We start from the raw sequence: 27,509 nt of genomic DNA, 5'->3' as shown, positions 1-27,509 counted from the left end.
GAACTTATTTGAGAAGTTTGAATAGCCGACCTTAATAGCTTGGCACATTTAGCAGGTTTAAATTTTAAAAAGGTGATTGTTCACATAATTATATTCGTATTAACCTAAATAGAATAATAACACAGTTAACAAGATAGAACGGTTGCGTGATTTCCCTAAAAATCCATAAACGTTATTTTGTTCGCTTGTTCGATTACGAGGGAGTGCATGAGCATGTTTCCCTCTGTAGCAATAGCCCAGCTTTATCCTGATGCATTTTCTCCTTTGTTTCTTCCCTCTTGAATATTTTCTAAAGTGTGGGTTATTTTTGTAAGACGTTGGTCTCTTCCAGGGGAGTCGGAGGCGCTGGTTATTGGTGATGGTACCCCTCGCTGGCTGTCTGCACTCCTCTCGACCCTAGACGAACCGTCGAGGTATCGCAGTGACGCTTTCGTCTGCGCACTCGACGTTTTAATGCACGAATCAGGATTCTTCTCCAATGAACCATCCGCAAATTCGCCCTCATTTGATATTAGAACTATGCGATCTTTGACCGAAAGGAAGATCCGATTCGACGTCGAGAACGCTAACTATCAGCTGACATATCACTACAGCAATATGGATAACAAGTGTATATTGATCGCCGTACCCGTACACGATGCAGTCATAGTCAATTTGTTCGCGCCGGACTTGATAACGCTCTCACTTTCCTTCGACTTGGCCAAATACGTCAATTTGAAGAACGAGAAGGCTTCGATCAAAAACGGAAAGGAGCTGGCTTTCCTCTTCAAAAACGCGTTGTGCACCGTCAAAAGTGCCTTTCCGACCGAGACACCCAACCCAGACCACATCCTTTCCCTTCCCATCGAAATCCTCATTTCCATATCCCAATACCTGACGCCCGTTTCTTTCTTCTACTTCGCCTCCTCCTGCAAACAGTTGTACTATTCCCTGTACAACGTGGAAGTGATCTGGAAGCACATCGCTCGCATGTATTTCCCCTCGAGGAACCTCACGTCAGAAAGTTGGAAGAAATTCGTCATCTACCAGCACAGATCCCAGGTGGAAAGGAAAAGGAGCGCGATGAACGCAGTCGACATATACGGACGCCATCTGGCCTACGAGATGAACTATCAGCTCATATGAAATTTGTCGATACTTCTGTTTTTCGCCTTCTTGTTCTACTTCTTCTCCGAGTTGACCGAGTCCTTGGAACGGGAAGGGCCTTAGCTCAATGTGCCCGAACTCGGGCATCGGTCGGATCTGTGAACTCCGGTGAAGGGTGTGTTTTGTCGCGAAAAACGTCAGACTCAAAATAATTGTTAAACTATTTTTATAGTATATTTTTATAGAGCGAGTTGTTAAAAATCTGTTTGCAACTTTTTAATATAAATTTTGTGTAACTAAAAAATGTTTATAATTGAATGGTTGAGATGTGCTGTTTTTCTATAGGTACTTTCATTACTTTATTTTTTGGGGTGACTATTTATCGCTCATAGTGCTAGGAGCTGGTATCTGATTTGGTTTATAACTCTCACATAATGTTGTAAAGTTTAACAAATAAACTTTTTCCACCGCATAACATTTCCTGGTTATTTATGTACTTATAAAACACCTTCATAAATCGGTATGTATAGTAAAATGGTCGAAGTCCTAGTAGAAAAAGTCATGGCATTCTGCTAAATCTAGAATAATGAAATATCAAGCTATTTCGGCCATTGGAGTTTGATAAAGTCATGCGGATGTTAGTGAATTTCGTTTTATTTGTTGCTCTTTTATGTGAAGTGGTTGTTGTTTATTACGTTGCATGTGTTCGAGTTTTTATTAAATAGTATTTTCAGACGATTGAAAGCATCAAGTCTTAGTCGCAATTCATATTTTGGTGTTTTCAAGATGGTAGTAAAGTCCTAGAAAAAAAAAGGGAATATGTATAGAATAGACGTTAAAAACTAAAACCAGATATAGTTGTTTTTGTAATAGAATAACCACTACCGGTTCTGTATTTCATGTAGTTGCCAGAGAAAATAATGAGATTTAAAAAAAAATGTGTTAGCTTTCTGTACCTTCTGGTTTCCACGTTATTGTCCTACGTCTCTGTACCGTCAGTTCGTATATAGATGTCATTTACGACTTACCTTGGGTGTTTAAAAGTATCGTAAAATTTTTGCTAAGGTTTTGTTTAATACCAACTCAAAGGAGTTTTCACTCGAGTAAAGGACTGAAATGATATTACAGAAGGGAACGAGAACCTCGCAGACGGTCCGTCAACAGCACAAACAGACAACACTACGAACACTCAACTTGACGCAGCGGTACAGCCAAAAACAATTTCGAACGGAGATCTAGGTAAGTCATGATTTATTATAATTAGATAAGGGTTTTATGCACACATTCTATTATTCATACTTATTCTATGGAACCTTCCTTGCCAATCGGCATACAGCTTGACGAATAGTACTATATTCCCCAAAATTCAAGGCAACAAGGATTCAAAGCTATTATGTTATTTTTAGTCTTAATTATCAATCATTTTAAATTTTTTTAGTAATTAATCGATCCAGATCATAAGTCCGGCGTTAATCGTATTTTTTTGTAATGCCGAAGCTAAACGTGAGACACAGGATGAAGCAATCAAAAAGCTTTATAGAGAATATCCCGTCATTTCCACAACAGCTACTATGATTTTAGGTCAAATGAAAAAAGGCAAGGTAATTTTATTTGAATCTGTGATGTTTTTACGTATTTATGTTAAGTGTTAACTGGTCCATCGTGGTAAATGATTAACGGGCAATAAGGTTAGAATATCCTATAAAATGTTGAGAAAAAAATCCTTACAACCGCGAGTTTCTTTCTGATTGTCTTTCATCACTAAGCAACTGTTGAGTTTTTAAAATTATTATGAAAGGTTAATAATTTTATAGTGATTACAACCTTTTTCAAGATGGTATTATGTATCTTTTTTCAATCCAAATATCTTTTCACGTCAGTATACAGGCTTATCGTTTCAATTTTTATGAATCGTACCGGTGCTTTTTGTTTTGTCATCATGATCCTTCCCAAGGATGTTTGGGGGGCTTTTGTCCTCGTGAGTCAGTCAATGTGTCAGTTATTGTGGAGCAAATCGCGCCGGCATTTGATTGACAAATAGACCCTTTTCACGGGTAAAACATCGACACGGTTTTGTTTGGCTCACACATTCGTAGAAACAATGAGGAACAGTCATAAAACAACCCTTCCCGGTCTCTACAAATTGGTTTATTGTTATTATTCTAATGACGTCCTTCGTACTGCCATCTAGACCCAGTATTGCACTGAGAGTCTTGAGATTCACTTCTTTCCAAAAGCCACCCAAAGACGTGACAATTTATTACTTTAAAGATCTATTTGGACTACGAAGATGAGAAAGTGCATGTCAGATGCGCTTCGTTCATAGCAGAATAACCAACACCAATCCACTTTGAAACATATACAAGTGTGAAGGGATCTTGTCTCTTAGAAAATGTTGAAATTATACAGGACGTATACATCGATTACGATTTATTATCCTTAAGAAATATTTGAAGAACGCCTTGGAAATTGAAAGGTCTTGCTGACAAAGGCAGCCCGTTAGACGTTGTTGGGAATAGATGAGCCCGTTATGCGATTACACACAACTCATTCACACCGGGGTGGCTCTAGTTCCTCGGATAAAAGGATTGAAAAGGATGCGTACCTCCTAATCTATAAAGAAACTTTTTGACTACCCTCGGACCATGATATATCGCTAATTCGTAGAAATAATCTCATCTCCGAGAGTCAAACGAATCAATGCAGGTCGCCAATAGTTTGGTCGTTTCCGATCAATCTAAGATTCCACATTGCTCCCCCCTCTCCCTCTCTCTCTTTCTATCTCATTCTCTCTACTTCTCTCTCTCTCTCATGCTTTTTCTATCTTTCTCATTTTCACACTCTCTCTATTAATCTAATTATTTTAATTTCTCCTCAAGTCATTCCCTAGGTCTGATTGTTCTTCAAAATTCAAGCTCTTCAAAGTATTGAAAGATATCGAGCCAGAAAAATGTCAAGATTGGTCAGGGTTATAAGGAGGGTGAACCATCATATTACGAAATTGTAGACGTAAACCCACCCCTGAAGATGGCGAAATGCCAAAACGCGACCGACAGATCGAAACAGAGTGGATTCTTAGCCCAAAATACTGCAGGTTTATCACCCCGCGGTCCTCAAGAAAATTTTTACTTTGATTCAAAGCAGCTTTAATTGTAATAAATGTACAGTTTGTTATACATTGTCGTTTCATAACTCCCACGTTGTTTCATTAGTTTCATCGTGTAAATAGACAATAGGTAAAATTCTTCATTATCCCCAGAGCCATTTGTTTAATAGACTGATTCGTTATTCCCATTTAATTTAGCTGAAAAGTTAAAACAAAGCGGGGAAAGAATTTGACATGGAAGGCTTTTTCCTCATACCAGTTTCATTGTTAATTCGTAACGAAATAATAACTGATACGCCTTTGAGTTTGTGATTATTTTCCGATTTGACGTTTCTAAACATTAGAGCGGGGGGGGGGTCGGTGGCCGCAAGGTTGTCTTTGACACGGTGCTCATCACTGTAAGGTAAAGGTCCCGGGTTCGAATCCAGCGACCCTGAATTCGAATCCGACATACTTACAATTTTTTTTTTTTTTCAAAAACACCGGCACCCTGAGGGTTTATATGACCTCTGCTGTTGCGAACCATCGGGAAAAAAAATTAGAGCTTCGAACTTAGAGCTCTTATACTCCACGCACAATGGAAAATGTACCGCCAGACATGAAAACGTGCGTGCTACACAGATTCCACAAGTTTTTTACCGGTTTTTATTTCTAAAAATTTCGTCTCAACTTCTATACCTAATTTTTACATGCAAGAAGCTTTTACATGCATGATTTTTAACTGTTATTGAAGAGCTGTGCGTCGCATCGGCAACATTTGTCACCGGTAAGGATTTGTCAATGTGACACACCTGCGAAAATTCTTTAATTTTATTCTGTCGATTAAAATTTAACGATATTGATTTTTTTCTATATTTTATTGTATTATGTGAATTTAGTAACATTTTATTCATTTCTTACATTTTTATACATTCATACATTTTTTCTTCATTTCATCTCTTCATCTTTCCTCTTCGACATATCCACCTACAATTACTTCTCTTTATCTTTCTCTCTTCTCCTCTCCTTGTTTCTTCTTTTCGACATGTCAATATAACACAGTTTTTTCCTTTCCTTTTCCTTTTTTCTCTCCCCTTTCTTTCCTTTATCGCTTTCCTCACAATTAGTCCTATCGCTCTTCTTTCTGCTTTGTCTTTGTTTTTCCTCCTCTTTTTGTTTCCTCTCTTCGACATATCGGTTCCCTCACTATTAGTTCCCTCTTTCTTCTTGCTCCTCACCTTTTTCCTCCTATTCGACATCCCATTACAATTACAGTAATCTCTTTTTTCTCTTTAGCTATCTTTCCAAACTGTGCGGAATATCGGTCTCACAACAAGTCGTTTTATCACGCTCTCCTCTCCTATTTGCGTGGCATCAGTCTTCTCTCTTTTTTCTTTCTTTCTTTTATTTAGGTATGTGTCTAATCTGTTGATCTCTTTTTATTCTCCTCTCTGCTCTTCTTTGTGCGATAAATCGGTCCCTTTCTTTTCTCTTTCACAGTTCATTCGTTCTCTCTCTCTTTCTCTCCCCCCCTTCCCCCTCCCTCACTCTTCCCGTTCCTTTTCTGCTCTTTTCTTTCTGTCTTTACTTTCTATTACTCTTTGAGCAAAACACCAGTCTCTTCTTAATTCGTTCTTTTTATCCTCTGTTCCTCTTTCTCTACCCCACTCACTTCTTTCACCGATATTTAACCTTAATCTTGGCCCGACGACGACAATCGTTTGACGTGCAGGGACATCCACGCACAGCGGGTAAAACAACATAGGTAGATTTTTCTAGAAAAGGATAGACAAAGGGTGAAGAGGTTGGAGAAGAAGGAATAATAAAAGATGTTCGAAGGTAATAAAACAAAATGTGGTCACATTTCATGATAAATATACTTTTTCAATTTCCCCTCTGAAAACAACACGAACCTCCTTTGCAGCTCGTGCTTTAATCATGTTGTTAAAGTTTCATGTTATTGTTAGTTTAGCACTGTAATTACTATTAAATCTACGTCTGGTGCATTTTCGATCCATCTACCGTTTGTGTTTGTAAGCACAATTGTTGTTAACTTTAACTATCGGAAATTTTCATTAACGAATCAAACATTTAAAAATGGCTATAAAACTGAAGAATGTAGCGCATGAAATTACTTCAATATTATTTTTTCTTGTTTTACATTTAGTTTGGTACTTTTGTTTCATTAAATCGAGAACCTGAGCCAAAATCGATCTTAAAACCCTGTTACATTTTACTCAGCCTGGAATTCCCCATGAGAATATCATGTCTATTCTGGTAAATTGTGAGATTTCCTCTTGACGGGTGATGAACCTGTTTAGTTTTTAATGCTACATACATAACTGCAGGCATTCTATACAATGATATTATCACATTTTTACTTCTAAATCGATTTCGGCATATGCTTTCCCTCACCAGTAAAAATACGTAAAAAGTACACACATGTATAAAAACATAAAACGAGGAAGCACATACCCAACATATATTACAAAATATTGTGAAGGATATACCTACATAAAATATCAAAACCAAAAACTGAAAATGAAGAAACAACTGTACAAAATCATTATAAACATGTAGATTGGTCGATGGTAACAGTTTTAGTTTGCCTGCCCTTGCTGATTTTGATGTTAGACGCAAATCGGTCTTTCGCCATTACCAGCAGTAATAAAGCTGGAAGAGGTACTGATACCCAACCACCACTGTTGGCGAAATGCATAAATAAAAAATCGGACGGGCCAAAACGCCTAGAATCTTCAGACCAAAAATGATCGAAAAAGGCCAATCTTCATCAAAAAAGCCCAGACAACGAGATTGTCTTCATGGAAAATGAAATGAAACTGATAAATGGTGAAAAACGTCCCTCGTTTATCTTATGTCGGCGTATGACCATATCAAATGGCACAAAATTATTAGTAAATAATTAATAATTTTGGTTATTGTACGTTCCCGATTAACCCAAGGTTCATTTTTATATTCTCTTGTTAACGGTGTTTCTGGATTCTTAAGATAGTCTGGCAGGATCCCGATCATTTCGGCCTGTCTGTACTCGTTGTTTGTTGATCTGTCAGACTTCGGCTATTCGCCATAATGCTTTATGGGTTTGTAAACTAATATATTGCACAAAACTACTACTGATGATGGCGATATCCACAAATGGTCTGAAAGGCAAAACATCGAGGGACTACAGACCAAAATTGTTTAGAAACGTCCATGCGTCCGTAATCAAACAAACCAGATCAACTTTTTGGAGGACCAGGAACTGACAATGGTCAAAAAAGTCCTTCTGTGTCTCTATTGTTTATGATCGACTAGATCAAAAGTTAAAAAAATTGTCACATTGTCTTTCGACCCAACTTCATTTTGACGATCTTGTTGTAAACGTCTCCTTTAAGTAATCTTTATTTCCATGTGTAAATTGTTCAACCGGGTTCTAAAGTTAGTGTTATTGTTTCCAGTCCAATTTTTCTTCGCCTTTGATTATTCTCTCTCTCTCTCTCTCTCTCTCTCTCTCTCTCTCTCTCTCTCTCTCTCTCTCTCTCTCTCCCCTTCCCCTCCTCTCTCTATATATATATCTATCTCTTTTCTTATCTACATATCTCAACCTCTCCACAAGTTCTACATATCTCACTCTCTCTCTTTTTTCTCTACCTGTTTAACTATCTTATGCTATTGTCTTTTCATATATGGTTGTAAGAAGGTTGAGGCACATGCACCACTGATGATGGCGAAAACGAAAAGTGTTTCTGGCAGACCAAAATGATCCGCAAACATCAATCTGCAGGTCTATCAGACGAAATCTAAAAATTGAAAATAAGTTATACATACTGACAGAAGAAGAAGAACCTAAGTGTCCATTGAAAGGGAATTTTTGTGGGCATATTGTATGTTTGTGGGGGGGGGTTCAGATTTATGACAAATTGTGATTCGTTTTTATTGATGTTATAGTGACTGGGCGGTGATGAATAACTGTTTATTGTATTGTTTGTAAGTATGAGGAAGATAGGTGAAAACGAGCATATGTAGATGGTATTTTGTGGGGAGACGGTCTTTCCGATGTTAGGTTGGCATTCGTGTCGGGTGGTTATTCCGGCCGGGTGGGGGCGCCGGTCTCTGCTCCTCCTCCTCCGGCCGCCGCGCCAGTCGTCCGGAGATGAGGTTCCGTGCTGGCCGGTTGTGATGTCGGGCGTGTCGAGCGCGGTGCGTTATCGCTGTCATGTCCGTGCGGATCTCCGGCGTGTTGGTGAGCCCGCCATCCCAGGAGAAAGAAGGCCCGAAACCGCCTCCAGTCGCCATCGTCACCCCGCACAGGTCGAGCAGCCTGGACATCCTCAACTTTGAAGAAAAGCGTCAATTGATCGCCTCTTCCCTTTCCCTCACCGATTTCCTCCAGAGGGGAGGGACGGCCACTAGTCCATCCTCGCCCACCACCGGAAGCATATACGGTAATTTCAAATGTTTTTTTACTGTTAACGGAATGACCGTCGATAGCGTAGAGGCGGACCGTTTTTCCCTTCAACCGCGTCGACATAGCGTGCACGCGAGATCACGGTCGACAGAGATTCAGATCTCCTACCCCGTTGATTAAAAATGGATAAGAGTCTGGCGCGAAAGACACGATGTCACTCCTTTACTTGCCCCGCACGAACGAATCATCCGCCAATTAATTATTAAAACACAAATAAGATTTATTTTGAACCTAAAGAAAACGATATGTAATTCCAATTTGTCGACAAAAAGACCTAGGTCAGACGGTCAAAAATTGTGCATTTTTAACTAGAAACCTTCACACCTTGTAACCAAATGTGTGAACCAACCGAATGTCGATACTGTAGAAATATGGAGTTTCATTTTATGTATTTTAACATATATTGAGAATATGGAGGGATTCATTTTACGTTAGGCACTTTTTTAAGACTTTTTTAAAAAACTGACCCGCATTTATAAAAAACGGCTATGCGCCGACCTTGGGTCAGGCCGTCGTTGGGAATGCCTGTATTGGCGGCCACTCCACCACGTTTCGAGATCAAACAAAATTCAACTTCGATTTTTTTTAAAACCAAAAAAAAAACCCCGGTCGTTTCATGCTTGTTGCTTAAATTTACTAATAATTATGATTTGTTGTTTCTTATTAATTGAACAGGAGTCTTTTGTAGCGTCCTCCACTTCTGCTTTTCTAGTTGAAATGGTTTGAAGTGGTAAATACAAATAATATTAATTGGCTTCAATTCTAGATGAGAAGCGAAATGTATTATCATTTTAAAAAACCTTGTTTTTCAAGTGATAAAAAGAATAGACTCCAAGAGGCTTTATCGGTTTTCAAAAAGTATGTCCAAGGATGCTCTCGAGGTTAGAAAAGGTAGGTAATCTTTTGGCGACAGGTCTGGGGAGTATGGATGGAACAAATGTATTTTTGTTGAGTGCCTCCATTAAGTCCTGTAATTTTGTGTCTTCTTGTTTTGAAGTGGTAAAATTCTAATAATGTTAATTGGCTTCAGACGAGAAACGAAGCTGATAATCACTTTAAAAAAATCCTTGTTTTTTAAGAGATAAAAAGAATCGTCTTCAAGTGGCTTTGCCGGTTTTTAAAAAGCTCAGAAAAGGTTGGTAATCTTTTGGCGACAGGTCTGGAGAATTTGGATGTGGTAAAGTTTCCAATTTTTGTTTGGTGTCCTCCATAAAGTCCTGTCATTTTGTGTCTTGTTGTTTTGAAGTGGTAAATACAAATAATCTTTATTAGCTTCAATTCCAGATGTGAAGCGATGTGGAAAATCACTTTTTGCAAAAAAATCTTGATTTTTGTAAATGATAAAAAGCATCTATTCCAAGAGACTGTCGGTTTTCAAAAATTCTACCCTAGGCTCTTCTCAAAGTTAGAAAAGGTTGGAACTATTTGGCCACAGGATTGGCTTCAATTCTAGACGTGAAGCGAAGTGGAAAATAGCTTTTTGCAAAAAAAAACCTTTGTTTCGTAAATGATAAAAACCGTCTACTACAACAGACTTTTTGGAATTTTTTGTCGGCTTACAAAAAAATTCTGTTTGTTGTCGACAGATGTTGTCGAGAGCTCGATAAAGGTTGGTAACTTAGTCTCTTTTAGCGACAGGTCTGAAGAGTTTTGATGTGGCAGTTTCCCATTCAACTTCCTTTTATTCCCTCTTAATTGTTCTATGTGTGAGCCACAGAAGAAGAACAGGCCTTTTTGTACAAATAATTTTCATATATTTGTATAAACAATTTTTATAATTTAAAAAAATTAATTATAAGGCTTTTATCTCTAAGCGTTCCCCGAAAGGAAGTCCTGACATTTTGTGTTCGGTTATAAATAATCTTTATTAACTTCATTGTGGCTATGTTTCCCAACTTCCATCATTTTGGTGCTTCATTTTTCATTTATCTAAGACGGGATCAAAGATTTTAACTTTTGAATCATAAACAATGGTACCGGACTCTCTGCTAATCCTCATAGCAGAAAACAGTGGAGGGAAAACTCAGGAAATTTACTAGGGTCTTCATCAGGATAAAGTACGAACGCCTACAATTATGTGCTCGACTCATTTTTGAACACAAGTGATTCTATACAAAAATGGATATAGTGGGGCTAAGGAAAGCTTTAGATAATCAAGCGAGATTATTGGCACCGGTTAAATTGTGCGGTACCGTTTATCTAGATTTTTACTTTTCCCCTTTGATACAGGTAATCCAAGCTTATTCAGAGATATGGAGTTGGATAGCTATCTCGTGTTTAGCAGTGACCCGATTCAATTAAATCTCAGTTGCTCCTTATTTTCAATCTTTGAAAGCTTAAACTTAAGCTTTAATGTTGTATTTATAGTGACCCAAATTTTTTTTATTTAATTAAAATTTAAAAAAATTAAAAACATTGTAAGATTATTTTTTCTCTTGTTGTCTGAGGGGAGACGGTTTTTTGCTGTCTGTCTTCGCTCTATCTGTGAGATTTTTGGCTTTTCGCCATAATTGGTGGGTTTTTCACTATCTTGCACTGATGAGGACGAAAGACCGAAAAAGAGAGACAGATCAAGCAAGTGAGAATTGGTGGAGCATATTTGTTCAGATACGACCAAGCTCCAAAATGACCAACGCCAAAACAAACACATTTTTGTTGGACCTGGTACTTTCATTTTAAAAATCGCGAGAAATGTCGCACTATTAATCTTATCTATTAAGAGATCAAGTAGATCAAAAGCAAATCATTTGTAACGTTTTATACGAATTCAACTTAATTTTGATGATTGTGAATATTGTAAAATCCTTCATGAAAAAAGTATCAGTTTCTGCCAGAGGGAAAACTCTCCTGGTTGGGTTAAGGGTTTGAATGTACTTAAAGTGAAATAATTAAAAGCATAACCTTTTATGCACTTAAAATTGTTCATGCCAGTCTTATTTACACGTTTTCTGATATGTTGTGAGATAATAATTATACCTAAATCGTAAACCGGTTCAAAAATAAACCTATAAAGCAAAAATTCTCAAATTTTTTCGCAATGTTCCAAAAATAAAAGTTAAAACATAAAATCTGGGCCATTGATTTGTATTTTTCCACTCCCACGCGGGTTAAGTTTTGCAAACGAGAACGCTTTAAAAAAAGATGATCCAACTTACTCTCCGGCTCGCACAGTTTACGAAATTGACAAATCTTCCTCAAGGCAAATTGTGTGAATGTTGTTTGCATAATATGACTGTAAATTAACTTGTATAACCACTATTTTTTTCTTCAACGACCCACTACAATCGTGGAATAAATAATACCTTATCAGATAAGATAAAATCCCGTCGGATTACGTGAACAGTTTTATTACAATTTTGGAGGTATGACCGGTGTCAAAGTTATATTTTCTTACGACTATTGGAATTATATAAAATTAAATATAAAAATTATTATTTTATCGTTATTAATAAATAAACGTTCACCTTTAATATCTTTTTCAGATTAATATTTTTAACTTGTTCTTTCAACACACATATTACTCATTTAAAATATAAGCTTGTATTACAAAATGACCACTCGCGAGATTGGATTTCATACGTTTTACGCACGTAAGTGGTCAGATTATAACATACAATTAGTGAGTGTTCAACTCTATAATGTTATATTCAAAGACTATCGTAGATCCATGATCTTTTTCTTTATTGTGAAAGTTAAGTTACTATTCAGTTTTTGTTTACAATAAGCATGGCAATGATTGTGACAAAAACCGACATATATACCTAAAAAAGTAGCGAGTGCACTTTTTTAAAAAGCTTTAAATATTAACATATTAAAAATAAAAAACAAGGATAGGAAGACTGAAATGATAGAAATAATAATAATATTTTTCTTATGGTGAGTGGTTTGAGCTTAACAGATGAACCGGTTTTTAATGATCAAGTTTATGTCTATGAAATAAATGAAAACAAAATTCTTTGAAGACGTGATAATTGAAAAATTTTATTGATCCCTTCAACATCGCTCGAGTGCGGAAAAAATCATAAAACAATCTCAATACGCCCTTTTATCTCTGAAAGGTTGTTTTTGTTTGAAGGATGCTCATGAGAAGAAAGTACATTGTAAAGCCAATTTTTGTTTTGAAATACTAAAAAGGTTTATACACAGTAAGCAATTTAAACTCGGCGTATCGATTCCAGCCTCCCGGCTCATTTTGGAGGTCCAGCTCTCTTAAAAGGGCATGAACGATATGGTGATAACATGGTTTGGAACCCATAATTTATCGAACAAAATGGACCTGCCTATAACCGCCTATGCACGAGTTGTATTAGAACGCAGTTTAAAAAAATTGTTTTGGTAAATAATATTTTAAATACTCAAAAGCGATTTTTTTTTTTTTTTTTTTTTTTTTTTTTTAGAAAGCTGATAAGAGCTGTAAAGAATGCTATCTGATTATTATTTAGCTGATGACGGTCCTTGAAGTTGTACAATTATAATTACGACGGTGATTATGACCATAAAATGTTTTACGCGTGGGCCTATTGTTCGCGAATGCGGGGCTAATTCGTGGTGTTTGACTTGGCGATATGGCTATTTGCAGTTGAGAGTTTTATTGTCCACGAACTACAACGCTATTCGGCATTTAAAGTCCACCGGTAAAAACGATATGCACGTTTTGCCCATATTCGTTATGGATTTTTGTAACTGTAAATTATACAGACAAAGTTTCTACTTATAAAATCAGCCGTACAAGTAAGGGAGACCTAGAAATAGAGATTGGGAATCGAAGGAAAAGCATCGATGTCTGAAAGTATGGAAACAAAAGTATTGAAAAAAGTATGGTAATAAATAAATAAAATTCGAAAACAAATACTATTACCACGTACTTTAATTTAAAATAATAACAAATTTTTTAGCGCGAAGCGCCTAATTGTTGCAAATTTTATGTTTGTAGAGTAGTGGTTGATGAAAGCTGTAAAAAGAAAGAAAAGAATAATGAAAAACAGTTCTTTATTTACAAAACATGAACAAAAATTAAATAAAAAAGAAGGTAGGTAAATGTATACCAATAGAAAACCCCTGTTCGGTCTTTCTACAGACCCCAAGAAAATAAATATCAATTTCCCAACTGCCAAAGGTTGACATTACTGCCAATGTATACACTTAAAGACAAAAAAATACACTCGTATTTTTGGGAAATAATTGAGGACCAACCCTTGTATTTTGTCGTTTATTTCAAATCACGTATATTTTTATCGTTATATTAATAACCATACTTTTTTAATGTATACCAAATGAAATGAGATCAGAAATTCATGTTTTAATAAAAATGATTTAATTATGATATTTTGAAGTTCAACAAAACTCCGGAAAATCATTTAGTGATAAATTAATATTTGATTAAAAATTTATTACGTGGTTTTTCTATTAATAACGCGTATTTCCTACTCTGGCCTCGTGGAAGGTCCCCCAGTCACCTAGGAGTCGAGTTGTTTGAAGCTGTGAGGCGGCAACTGATGTATAACTTGCCAGTTTATCATGTCCCATAAGAATTGTTTAGGATTAATATCAAGATAACCTGCTGGCCAATTAATTGTGGTAATACCTACAGCCTAATGGGTGCGGTCTAGCATCATCCATTAACACGAAGTTGTCCCCAGTAAATGGAACGAATGGGACCACTGCTTTCAGATGAACTTCCTCAATGTATCTTAGTTCAAGTCAAAGATCCATTCGTTATAATAAACAGTTCGGCACGGGCAGGACGTTGATTCCACCCCATAATAAAACTGATTGTCTTTGAAAAGCCTTTGACTCGCGCATGTCACATGAAGCAGTGTTCTCCATGTCTTCTCCACAAACTTAAGCGGTATCATCTGTGAAGAGAATAGCCCCCCATTGTTCAAGTGCCCAAATGAGATGCTGATTTGCGAATGTCGCCTTTCTACTCGATGCCCCTCCAGTATTAAAGAACCTGATGCGGGGCTTCTAAAAACTACGTTATTCTAACGAAGCCTTCTGATTGCTGTTTTAGAGCTCACTCTTACATTTGTACCGTTTGGAGGTGACTACCTGTCAAGGAAGCTGTTACGGTTTCGTAGTGCTGTAAGATTAATAAAACGATCGTCTCTAGCAGTCGTATATCGCGTTCGACACTACGCCCGTCGTTGGCCAAAGCATTTGCTTTTAAGAAAAAAAACAATTACTTTTGTACTCAAATTAATTGTTTCATCAAAGAAAGAAATTTAAATAAACAACTCACTCGACAACTTGGCTCTGTGAAGGATGAAATTGAACTGATTTTCTTTAATTTCAATCTAAAGAGTATAAAAAGATGAGTACAATAACACTCTATAAAGGTAAACAAGAAATTATTAACGTTCTGTTTACTTTTTAAGTGAACTATTAATCTTTACACCTAGTTATTATGGAAAATAAACAAACAAAAGTGTCCGGTTGTTGTCTGTAAGTATCTTGATAGTTTTGTTTAAGATGACTATAGCTCTGTAAGAAAAATTTCCTGCCAGTCCTGATTTTCTGAGAAGAAATAAATTATCTTCTTTAGCTAGGTAAATAGATGGATAGGTACTTCTATTTACAATAAAAGAAAACGAAATAAATGTATATGTAATCATGGATTAATACCGTCTGCCGGAGGTTGTCGCTGGTATCAAAAAAACAATATGGGGATTTAAAAAAATACATAAAGAAAATAAAAAATAAATGTAGAATAAAAAAATAATTAATTAAAAAGCTAGTAGTACAAAAAATATAATACGAAGCACAAAATAGTAAATAAATAAAATAAAACAAACAGAAATACAAAGGTGAGACTGACTTTGGAGAGCAAACCAGAGATGTGTCGTATCATATTGATAATTAAATTGATGGTCCAATTCAAATCTTTACCTCTATGCAACAATTGTTTTATCATACATTCGGTGTATTATTTTTTTTATATTTTTATTATATATACATGTGTTTATTGGAGAAACGTAGTCAAGAAATTAGATAGACAATTAATATCTTCTGGTCACTCTCTGTTTCCTTCGGCCATTAGCTATTTTTTTTCAGTGCACCTTTGGGACGGGTTGTCAGAGGGTAAAATGTCGCCCAGTGATGTCAGAGAATTTGCAGTAATTAAGAATGGCGCTGTTGGATGAGTATGAAAGTATTCCACAGCACTACATTCAAAACATCAGAAAATCGATGCCACGTAGAATACAAGCAGTGATTGACGCAATAGGAGGAAAACCCCTTACTGAATTGAATATTTTCTTCGTTATTTCCATTTGGTAAAATTTTTTTACCGAGTTTAATTTTTTATTTAGCTATACCTTATATTTTTCTTTAAATATATCCAGTAAACAACAAACCACTTCTTTTGCCTGTCAGTGTATAATTTTGAGGGAGAATCATTGTTATTTGTGCAGTCATTTAGCTCTCTGACTTGTGCTAATGATTACAGAATCCCTATGTGTATTAACTCAGTTTCTTTCTGTTGTATACACGCTTCCCCAGAAAGTGTTAGTATTTAACGGTGACAAACCGATACCAGTGCGTTTCCCTCATCTTTGCCTAGAAGAAAAACTCTAAACTAACTGAAGAACGAATAAGTCAAAAGTAAAGAAACAGGTTGTAAGTGAATAACTTATGATTGATAAATGATAAAGATTTAATCACGTGAAGCCAAACTGAACGCTTGATTTTTGTTCTGGCTTTTGATCCATGTGTGATAACAAATTGTTGTATTTTACGATAATTTCGGGTATTCGATTCCTTTGAGTATTTTTATATATTTAGCGCGCTCGAATTAACATAAAAGCTCGTTCTTTTGAAGAAGCCATTCAGTAGAATATTTTATAAACGGTTTAATTTTCTCGAGTGCGATTACTCTGGCGTTTCATCATTGACAAAGAATGTTGAAAAACAATGAAGAAAACGAGATAAGACAAGTTTTTTTTCTTGATCTTCTTCTAATCCGACTTCTGTCTGGTTTGGTTTCCAATTCTCGCCATGATAATTAAATCGGCGATTCACGGTCATTGCGTGCCTCGCGCGGTGAATATGTCACGTCAACGATTGGAATACGGAATCTTTTCTGGTCCCGAATTTCCCCGAACGATTTGCCGTAAAGAGATGCACCGTGAGTCCGTAAATATGAAATTTTAGAAACATTGACATGCGTTTTTCATAAAACGTAAGGGTCCGGGTTTTATACAGGTGATACAAACAATTACTGATAACAGGCATTTTCTATGATACCGAATAGATTTTGTCGTAATATTCAACTGCTATGCAGCGTTCAGCGTTAACACAACAACAACGCAATCTTGCACATTGTAGATAGTGAATAACATATGAAGATGATCAGGCTTGTTCTATTTTAACTGAGCACAACGCTAAATTGATTGGCTGTCTTGAGTTATCTTTTCGGTTGCAGTTGTTTTGGATAGCGTGATGAGGCGGATATGCCATACATACAGGGTATCCTTTTTATATGACCCGGCTGTATTTCTCTTGAACCAACGACGATATCAAAAAGAAAAAGTACGTGTGAATGTTTCTCACGTACCACCATGGAGTCCACTACTGCGGATCCTCCTAATTTATGAATTGGAAGCAGAGGCCCAAAAGATAGCTGAGATACTGAAGATCGCTTAGCTATGAAAGTCTGGTATGAGGTAGTAAGAGCACTATACTCCAAGGCACTATAGTGGGAGACTATTTTTAGAAAGGCTAACTTCGTCTAGATGTAATGGGTCTCTCAATCCTCTACTCGCGGAGCAAAGTGCTGTCATTTTCTTGCCCTATATGGCCGGTTGATGCGAGGCGCTATTCAAGGTTGCAGCTACATTGACATTTTGCCAATGCGTCAATTTATCCAGTCGTCAGTAGGTTAGTCATACTCATAAATTAAGTACAGAACACTGCATTGAAGTGCTTCATTTAAGACAGAAGGTTAACCCCTGTACAAATGGCATCACAAAGATAGTAGGTGTCTGGTAGGAACTCATTTAGCCTTGCGAGTAGACGTAGAGACCCGACTCGTTCAAATTGTTTCTATGTATCAAAAAATAAACGAAGACAAGAGTGTTCTTTTCTTTATTTCGAGGATTTCGTTAACGACTTAATGTAGTAGTAAGAGGCAAAAAAGTAAAACTCCGAATACAAACCTAGTGGGAGAAAGTTTTTCTACCAAATATAAATAAAGATTTTCTAATACTTTATACATCAAAGGAAGGAGACTAATTGGGCCTTACAAATAATTTCTACAGGAGTACCAATGAAATTTTCACAAGATATCAATGTACTAATTATCTTCTTTACAATTTTACCGTGGAATCATGGCCTTTGCATATTTGAATGCACTTGTTGATATATTATTGGACACGGATGGCCGAGTACACGTTGGCTGTTTATTAACTGTGGTGCGTTCCCAAGAAGTAAGGATGTGTGTATTCATATAAAAGTGTGTATCACGTTCGAGGCCTCTTCTATAAAACAGATGCGCTCATCGGGAGATGATACTAAAATAGAAATAGCGAAGGTCGGAGAGGCGTGTTTCTCGGGGGACGTGTTATTTACAACCGTTTGCAATCGGCGCTCCCTCGCGCCCACATGAATGCAATACCGATTGCACGGTATACAAGGGGAAGAAGAATCGGTTTTAGAATAAACTAAATTGAAGAACGGTCAATTAATTTGATTTAAAGTCACGGGTGCCGCCATGTCGATTTTCCACCCTCCCCTCACAAAAACTACGATTATCCTTCTGACAAAATGTGTGAGTCTACCATAAAATTTGCTAAGCAGAACTAGCTATAGATCAGTTTTGGCCTGCAACTGGATCAAAAGTAACTTGGTCGTGTCTGATCATTGCGATTCGCAGTTGCGGCATTTTTGACGCATCATACATTTACCATATTATGTGGTGGATTGGTTTCCACAATGTCGGAAGATACCTGATGCCACACCCTTTTCAGGGTGTGAACCTCTGACCACCTTTCTGCCTTGTGGTGTCCCTTGATCTTATGATGAGTGTGAAAACACCAAGACCCGTGATAGCATCTCCTAGAAAATATCCTTGTATCTGTTTTGTGTGTTGGACCCATTTCAACGTCTGAAGATGGCTCAAGGAAGGTGAGGTACCAGCAAAAACCAATTCAGCGAGGAGGCGGATCAGGTTTATCGGAAACTATCACAGTGCAGATTCATCTCGCAATGCTTATAATGACCTTAAAATCCCTTTTACGTAAAAATCAATTACTCCTCAAAAATGTTCAAAATTTCACAACTCTTCCTTCCATCCCAATTGTTTGTTAGAATTTCTTATTTTTACCATTTTGTGGACATATTTCAAATTACACCGGATACTTTTGGGAAATAAAAAGTTGCAAGTTGTTGTTGTTTTAGAATGCGATTTTCGTGTGTAGGATTTCTCGGCCGAGGACATTCGCCATGAACCGGTTTCAGTCCCGTCCGCGTTCAAAACGAGTAAATGAATTTGATCGTTTCCTTCAAACGAATTGGTATTTTATTTAATCCTTTAATGCGAACGTCTTTAAAAGAAAAGGGGAAAAAATCAAGTGTTTACAGTGCGAGAGCGGGAAAACAACGGAAGGCAAAAACAAACGAAAGGCTTTTCATTATGCTATTTCAAATCGTTTAGGCAAAAAACCAGTTTCCCCTCTACACAATGCTTATCCGACTCGGGATTTCGTCCTTGGTACGATTATTCGCCTGAATCAAATTTTTGCCTGCCCGCCGATTAAGTGGGATGCGTCCTTTGCCTTCTTATCGATGGACTTTTCCCGAAGGCCATGGGAATTTTCATTCAAACACGGTTGTCGTGTTTCGGCCCACGAGAAACTTTCGGACAAATCCCCTGTCACTCTCTGTTTTACCTTCTAGACAAATTTGCTTTGTTTTTCCCTCCAAAACGAGAAGTGCGTCAGGTTGTTTCGACACAGGTAAGCTATGTGATTCCAGTAAACAGAATATTCTCAGGCCGGGCGTATCAAATTTTTAGATATATTGTACATTTGATGAAAGCTTATAAATGCGATGTAGTTATGAAATAGATCTCAAGTAAAACTCGACCAAGTTTTATATACCATCGCAGTTGTGATAGATTATTAGTAGTGACAGAATTTTTGTGCAGTTTAAAACTCAAAAAAGTAAATTTAAAGCTTTAAAATTTGGAAAACCTATCTAATTTAAAGTAAATTACGAAAAACCTGCCATTCATGTTGGCCAATGGAAAATTACTCCAAATTCGTTAACACTTGGTAAAAGAAGAAGATTTTTTAAAATAAATGGTGGATATATTCTTTTAGTCAATCGTAGTTAATTCAGTCATTTGTTGAAGGCGGTATCTTTAAAGTAATAGTTCCGAGTTGTTATGTGTCAGGAGGTATACGTGTTTTTGTAATGTAATTCAATTGTGGTTGATTAAGATGTGATGATCATTGGTTGAAGGCAGTATCCTTGTTATAATAAGCTTAATCTCAAGCATTCCTAACTATTTCTAACTATCTCCAACATCGCCTTTGGTCTACGGACATCTTTTTATTGGATGGGTTTGGTCTTTGGACACTGAACGTATTGTACAATTAGTTAAATTTTATATTACCTAATACTGTGTAAACAATTTGTTGCATGCCCATTGTTGTTTTGTGAACTTTCAGATAAAGCTATTAATACAGCAATAAACAGATTTTACATAAGTAATATTTAGTTTAAATAAATAATAGAAATAACCACCAATTGTAATTTAAACCGTACTTTCGGTATGATATGCGGAAATTCCTTAGTTTAATCTGGGCTCGGTGCCAAGGGGCGATAACAGAGGTTAGAGTATTGAATTTTCAAAATTCCCCGTGGTTACACTAGTAAGCGAAGGTATTTCGGAGACTATTTGCGATATTTAACAGTATCGGCAAATTTGGACTTGATCTATAGATTATGCCAACGTTTGTAAAGGAATTGGGTAATAAACGGGGGTTAAGTTTTAGTAGCAAAGATCATGTTGATGATTTTAATATTTATTCGATAGATTATTTTATATGGCGTAAGTAAAGAAGCTAGGATAGTTAGGTAAATTTAAAATCACCTGTCCGTTTTTACAATTTTTATGGGTACTTGTGAAGCAAATTTCAAGAAACTTAAGAGTATTGAAATCGAATTAGCTTGCTAATCCCTATTTCTCTCTTTCCCCGCTGGACTTTTGGGAGATTCAACCTGCCTTATTCTTAACTAAATTCAATGGGCGCAAGGGATATTAGATCCTCCTGTTTCATAGCTAATTGCTTAGGAATTAGGAGCTTTGAATTGAAAAACTAAATAGGTACTACCTGCTACTTTGTTTTAACAATTAATTAATATAAAGTAGAGGCTAAAACCTATTAAAATATGTGATTCTAAATGAGAAAAAACTCGATATAATTCTCTGAATATGTACTTACTGTTTTATCCGGATTTCCATGCAATTTACTCTATCTGTGTTCCTTGTTCGATAAGATTATCTCACAATCTGCCACAATGTAAAATGTTTATATATTTGTCTATTCTCTGGGTTTCACACTGTATGTTTCATGTCTTGATTTTGTGACGCGCATCTGTATTCATACTGCAGAATTCGACAAGAGGAATCTGCAATGACCATGGCCAGGAGAGCTTATTTTTTAGTTTTAGCCACGTTCATATAGATAGCATTCAAAAGAAATTATGCCATTTGTGCCATGGGCCAAACGACTCTGCAACTTCGAGAGTTCGGTTTTCCATATCGGTTTGTCTACTTCATAATGTAGTGAGCCCTCTCTTCAAGCACCATTGTATAACTGACGGCTGCTTTTTTTTCTTCCTCATGAAGCATTTTTCTGGCTGATTATATCAAGGACAACTTAGTTTGGTACTCTTTGGTCGTTTTTTATAAAACTAACTTTTGTGCAGGGACCGTTAGTATTTTGTCTTGTCGCAGATGTCACACGGCATGTATCCAATTGGAGAAAGACTCTTGGCAAGGGCTAAGTGCTGTTCTCCCAAGCTTGCTGATAATTGTTTTCATCGGGGAGTACACATCTTTTTTTCTCTCGGAGCGATCTAGGGTAAGAACGTTCTTCTAGAACCACTATACTTTATCTTATTCGATTTTAACTTGAGAATTTTGTTTTATTTTGCCCTTTAAGAGATTGTTTATTGTCGTTCTAAGTGGAGTTTGATTAAATTCCCTTAGGCATTGTGGAAAGATTTCTTGATAATCACCTTCCTCAACGTGGAAGTAGTTGTAAAAAGAGAGCAACGCGACTCTAGAGCCGAGAGCGAGTACCCCTTTACGAAAATAATAAGAGCACTTTTAGTTTCTGGTTTAATAAGAGTTGCCGGAGTGATGCTGTGGAGATCTGCTGGGGAGTGGAACAAGCGGTGTTGGGGTTGGCTGGTAGGGGGGCGGCCGGAGCAAAATCGATGTTCAGCCTTTCTCGCATCCATTGCATACCGAGAAGGGTTAAAAGTCAAGCCCATAATTCTGCATATTTTGATTGTTGTGTTTAAAATTATGTCCGTTGGACTGGAGTTATGACGAGAAAGAATAAATCGACCAAGACGTTTTATTCGGTAATGATCTTGAAGTGGTTCAGTGTGCATATGGCATCATGCATGAATGAATCAATTTAAGAGTTCAGTATCATATAAATAACCTTTAAAACGTGACCTACAACTAGCTTATTGGCATGTCCCTTCCATTTCATTAACATGTAATAACACATTTTACTCGATTACAAAATTATCCGTTCTGTTTTTATAGCTAGCCGTCGATGAATATCCGTATTTAAGTACATATGACCTACAAATATTTCAGTACTGAATAGCATAATAATATTTTCCACTACTATTATATAAAACCGAAAAATTTTCTTGACAAAAGGAAAGAACTGAATTGTCTGAGATTCTTACTCCTCAGCAGTAAAATTTCTCTAAGGCTTCAAGAAGGTACAATTTTAGCCTTATTTATACATTTGAAATGGACATTTGATTATGTTCTTCGCTAATATCGGCTCCGCCTAATTTAGAGATACCCATTTGAATGATAATTTTACCTATTTGAATACTGGCTGAATCATAATAGTTAAGCAGGGCTGCACGTTCTATTTGGGTGGCTGCCTCAGATTTTAGGTGATTTTTTTTCAGGAGTAGGAACGCGGACGTAGTTTTCATCAGCAGACCTACTTAGTAATATAAGTGGCTTGATGTTTCAACACATGCACCTTCTGCTCAGACTTTCAAGGTTAATGTTAATATCAATGCGACGAGATATAAAGTAAAGTTTAGTTATCCAAGTCATAAATACAGGTACGCATCCAAGAGTGCCATTGTTTGCTCCCAAATACATTCTTTCTAAATAGACAATTGCAATGTCAAATTGATGATGTGTGAATCCGACAGCAGGAAATCGAATATTAAACAATGAATATGAACGAATTTCGAAAAACACTGCTTGTGTCTGAAGTTTAAGGGAAGGAATACACTGGTTTAATGTTTTTTATGCTGAGAATCCTTTTGTGTTCATTCACAATATAAAAGAAGTGGTTCTGCTTGCGAAGATAAGTTCGATGACCAGCTACTTAAAATATCTTGACGAGTACGCAGAGATTAACTCGAAGCTTGATTGTCAGTGTGGTTTGGGCATCACTGACAATGCCCAGTCATTGTCCGAGACATCTCGTCTTCCTGTAAAAAGCGAGCCTAGGCGGGCCAGGATCACGTGAAAAGTACTAGTTACAGGTACATCACTCGCAATTCTGAAGAAGCAATCTTTCAATAAATGATCTACAGTATGGTCGTTTCCGATCAATCTCCCCTCTTGCTCTCATTTTGTGTGTCGGACTCGTTTCGGTTTTCCGCGATGGATTTCGAAAAGCCTAATCCCATCTGAGAATCCAAAACTATTTAGATAAACATCAGTATCGTTTGGGGACTGGATACCCGAGGCATCTCCCCGTAAGTGTCGGTCCGATCTTCCGGTGTATCACCTATCAGATGAACACGAAAACGTTTTACTATTCATAACGGTTTCTCGCTGTTCGACGCTAATTTCTAGAAATGCTAAGAAACAGATTTGTCCGCCAACTGAACGTGGATGAATTGCAAGCAGACCAGATATTTACTATATATATTTTACTCTTTCATTGGATTTTTGGGTCTTTTTTAGAGTTTGTCAGGAACAATACAACCTTTCGACGTAAACTTTTATTGAGATCGGTTTCAGGGGCATCAGACTAGGTCTGTTCCATCAACATAATCTTAAAACAATTTTCTTCGATTTGTCAATCTACAATACTCTAGGTACTTTGTTCATTAAAAAAACATTGTTTGTTCTATGTCCTTACAGCCAGATCATACACTGTATTTGTATGTTGCAGTTTTGTATGTGTATTTTAATCGTAATATCATTATGTTTACTCATCGGACTATAGTTTCGATAGTTTTACCAGCTTCCAGAGTTTTAGTATTTAATATTTGGTAGTTATTAACTAAATTTAGGGCCACATCTCTTTCAAGGATTTTTAATGTATTGAAGGTATCGTCATTAGTAATTATGTTTCCTAACAGTCATTTTGAAAACTGGGTTTCTTGACTTCTCACGCGGAGATTATGGAATCATTTAAGCATTAAGCACGTAGGCTGAATAGATCAAAAGTTCAAGATAGGCGAGCTCAAAATTGGAAAATTGCGTCCGCAAGGCTAATTGGCGAGTTATTTTTAATTGTGCAGTACACGTAGGCACATTTTGTCCGTGAGGGTAAATCGATACTATTATGACTTCCCAATCGGGCCAACAATTGTGGCAATTGATTGCGATGATTCAATCATGATATTCAATCGGCCGGTTCTTCGTAGTTTATTTTAAATGGGGAAAAATGTGATAGTTTTCTTCTTGAAGAGCCAGCCACTATAGTTAGTTTTAGTTCATCCTGGGTAATGGGGTGCCTCAATCTTCTTATAACCATGACCCCACACCGAAAAGCGTCTGACTAAAATGATCGGAAACAACCAACCTATAAGATCATTTATTGTTTACCGTATTTGACGTGGTAACAGGTACATAGACCAGTAGAAACACAATTTATATAAAGCAAATTTCAATTATGGCCTGGTAATCTATAGAAATCATTACAAATAAAGACATTTAAAAAATGTCGACCAGACAGTACAATTACACTTCAACTCTAGTATTAGTTTGAAGAGACGAAAACAATTGCTTTCTAATAAAACCAATATGCACTTAAAGCAACATTTATAGCATAGTACGAGAAAGGCTGTTGTTAGTATTTTAAAGGCTAACTAGTACTAGGGATAATTGGCGTGACCCATCACTAACGATCCTACGCTTCACTATAGCAGGGAAAGGAAGCTTTTCCTTATAATGATTACAGTTAGCACGGGGTTGATCCACTCGTAATTAACTTTTCAAATATAATCATGAGGAATGTATGTGAGACTATTTAAAATTTTCAAGAACTTTTTTTAATTTAAAACCCATGATAGACACACAGAAAACTTAAAACAGTATTACAACCGAAAAACGAAATATCCTACTCTTAGGTAATATATTTAACCAAAGTACTCAGTATGGAATTTAATTTTTTAAAAATTATTTCTGATCACATTTGCAGTCCAGTGAAACAGGCCGAGATATTGTAAGCACTGGGGTGACTTTAAGCATTTACCAATTCAGCATCACCCAATGTCGGAGTGAGGCCAGATCCACAAGGTAAATTGATTGACTCATCGTCCCACCCCTTCGCGATGAACTCAACGGCCGACTTAACGGATCGAAACACAGCCGAACGGCTGAAATCTCGAGATATCGGGAAGTTGCTCGATAGGATTGAGACCTGTTAAGCCGAAATCGATAAAAGCGAATTTTAACCGAATCTCATTCGCATAAACAAACTTACCCGTTATTGAGTGTCGTACTTACGTATTTACCTCAGAAATCGAGCAAAGGGAGGTACCTCACAATATCCTTAAATATTGAACGATAGTTTTTGCTTTCAAGAATAAATCGTTTTAGCAAAGGGTTGACCGATATGCATAAACTTTTTATATTGATTTAAACAAAGAAAGAAAACTATGCTAGAGTATCTCTTTTAGTTAAATTTAGTAACATCTATTACGTATAAGTAATTAAGAGTAAGCCCAGTAATGTGGAATAAACGTTAACATTATGATTGTAAATAAATTTCCAAGAAAAGAACAAACATTTCTGTAATAAAAATTTAATATGCAATAATGTTTGAACATCGTTCGCATTTTGTCCGTGTTTGCATTGCTTAAATATTGATCGGTATTTTAAGCCGCATTTAAGCCCAAGTGTTGATTATATTTTACAAAGTAAGTAGGGTTGTAACCAATGTCAATTTTTGTTGTTTGTTCTAAATTATTATTAATGACTTTTGAGTTTAACGGAGACTACACTTGACCAAAACAACAAATATTTCTACTGCGAAATATTGGTAGTTTCAGATAATTTGGTCTGCCTGTGTTTTTTGGCTTGTACAGACGTGGTATCACTTGCTGATCAAGAATTTGAACACAAAGTGGACAAAACCTACTGTTGAAAGACCGTAACTGATATGAGACCAAAATAGCGAATATAAGCTGATCAAAATGATCGGAGACGACCAAGCTGTAAGAATGTTTTTTTGTGAGATTTCTTTCAGGACATCCTGATCCGCCAATCCTAGTTGTTTAGAGAGATGCCTCGAGTATTCTGTGCCCAAACGATCCTTTGGTATACGATCCTGGAGGTACCTGAGGTATCCTACATAGTTTTGGCCTGCCAAATGCGTTTAGCCTTATCGAAATCCACCACCGTAACATTAGTATATAAATTTGAAAATACATTTGACAGACCAAAACTGCGAGGGTATTTATGTGTTGGTTTATTGTGATTGCTTCTTTCTAGGTGATGAACCTGTAACATAGTCTTTTCAAGTCATCCTGGTCCGCCTGTCTTTGCTATTTACGGGGAGATACCTCAGGTACTCTGTGCCATATGATATTACGAAATACATTTGGCAGACTAAAACTGGGAGGATAGGCTGACTAGAATGATCGAAACGACTGAACTCTTAATTGATTTATTGTGAGATTGCTTCTTGAGGTCTCCAGGTGTCGAACGTGTAACTTAGTCTTTTTGTGTCATTCTGGTCTGCCTGTCTTTGCTATCGTATTTACGGGGAGATACCTCAGGTACTCTGTGCCCATACTACTGATGTGTTCTAAACAGTTTTAGTCTGTCACACGTATTTCACCTCTTCAGCGATGGCTTTGTTAAGACGAAACCAAATAGCAAATGTTTACAAAAAAATTGTCTGCTCGATTGAGCCTTTCGAAATGCAAACTATCGTGCAACGATAAACATGCACCCATGCAGTACTTCTACGTCAAATCGGCCCATTTAATGCTTCATTAGTTCTTAAACGTTGAACGAAATTGGTCGTCTGTCCAGGGGGCCAACGCCGTCGATTAGTGCTGTTCCTCTTCCCAAGCCAACATATTAATGCATACCCCACCTGCAAAGGACATTTTCCCCCTCTAGAAACAGGGAACAATAATTCGCATAATAAACATTCCAAAATTTCATTATGATAAACATGTTTAGTGAGCGTTGTTTTTGTAAAAGGAAAATTAACGCGTGGCAACAAAAAAGCCCGGGTGGAAAAATGAAATAAATTTCCATTGGTTTAATACAGTAATTTCACTTTGCCACTTACTTTCCCCGTGTTGGTCGGTCCTCTGAGCATTGCTTGAATACTTAACGAGGCCCAAGCCTAAGGCGACCGAGACGGATTCAGAGCTCCACCTCTTCAAACGGGTTGCCTC

The 27,509-nt window shown here is 36.8% G+C and overlaps 1 protein-coding gene across 4 annotated transcripts in view; it reads left to right on the top strand.

Moving 5' to 3' along the window:
* LOC106672170 (phosphatase and actin regulator 4) overlaps positions 1-27,509 on the top strand; it is a 107,588-nt gene that overhangs the window by 5,850 nt on the left and 74,229 nt on the right. For 2 of the 4 annotated variants that reach the window (XM_014403372.2, XM_014403369.2), the window contains exon 1: positions 8,299-8,616. In XM_014403372.2, coding sequence (XP_014258858.1) covers positions 8,388-8,616 — 229 coding nt within the window. In that variant the 5' untranslated portion in view covers positions 8,299-8,387. Of the gene's footprint in view, positions 1-2,214; positions 2,326-8,298; positions 8,617-27,509 lie in introns of those variants that run through there. The other 2 variants (XM_014403370.1, XM_014403371.2) reach the window with 2 other exon arrangements.

The sequence above is a fragment of the Cimex lectularius genome, unplaced genomic scaffold, assembly GCF_000648675.2.
Source record: "Cimex lectularius strain Harlan isolate CLEC.00 unplaced genomic scaffold, Clec_2.1 scaffold17, whole genome shotgun sequence".
NCBI classification, from domain to species: Eukaryota; Metazoa; Arthropoda; class Insecta; order Hemiptera; family Cimicidae; genus Cimex; species Cimex lectularius.
This window is presented reverse-complemented; position numbering and strand designations above follow the sequence as displayed.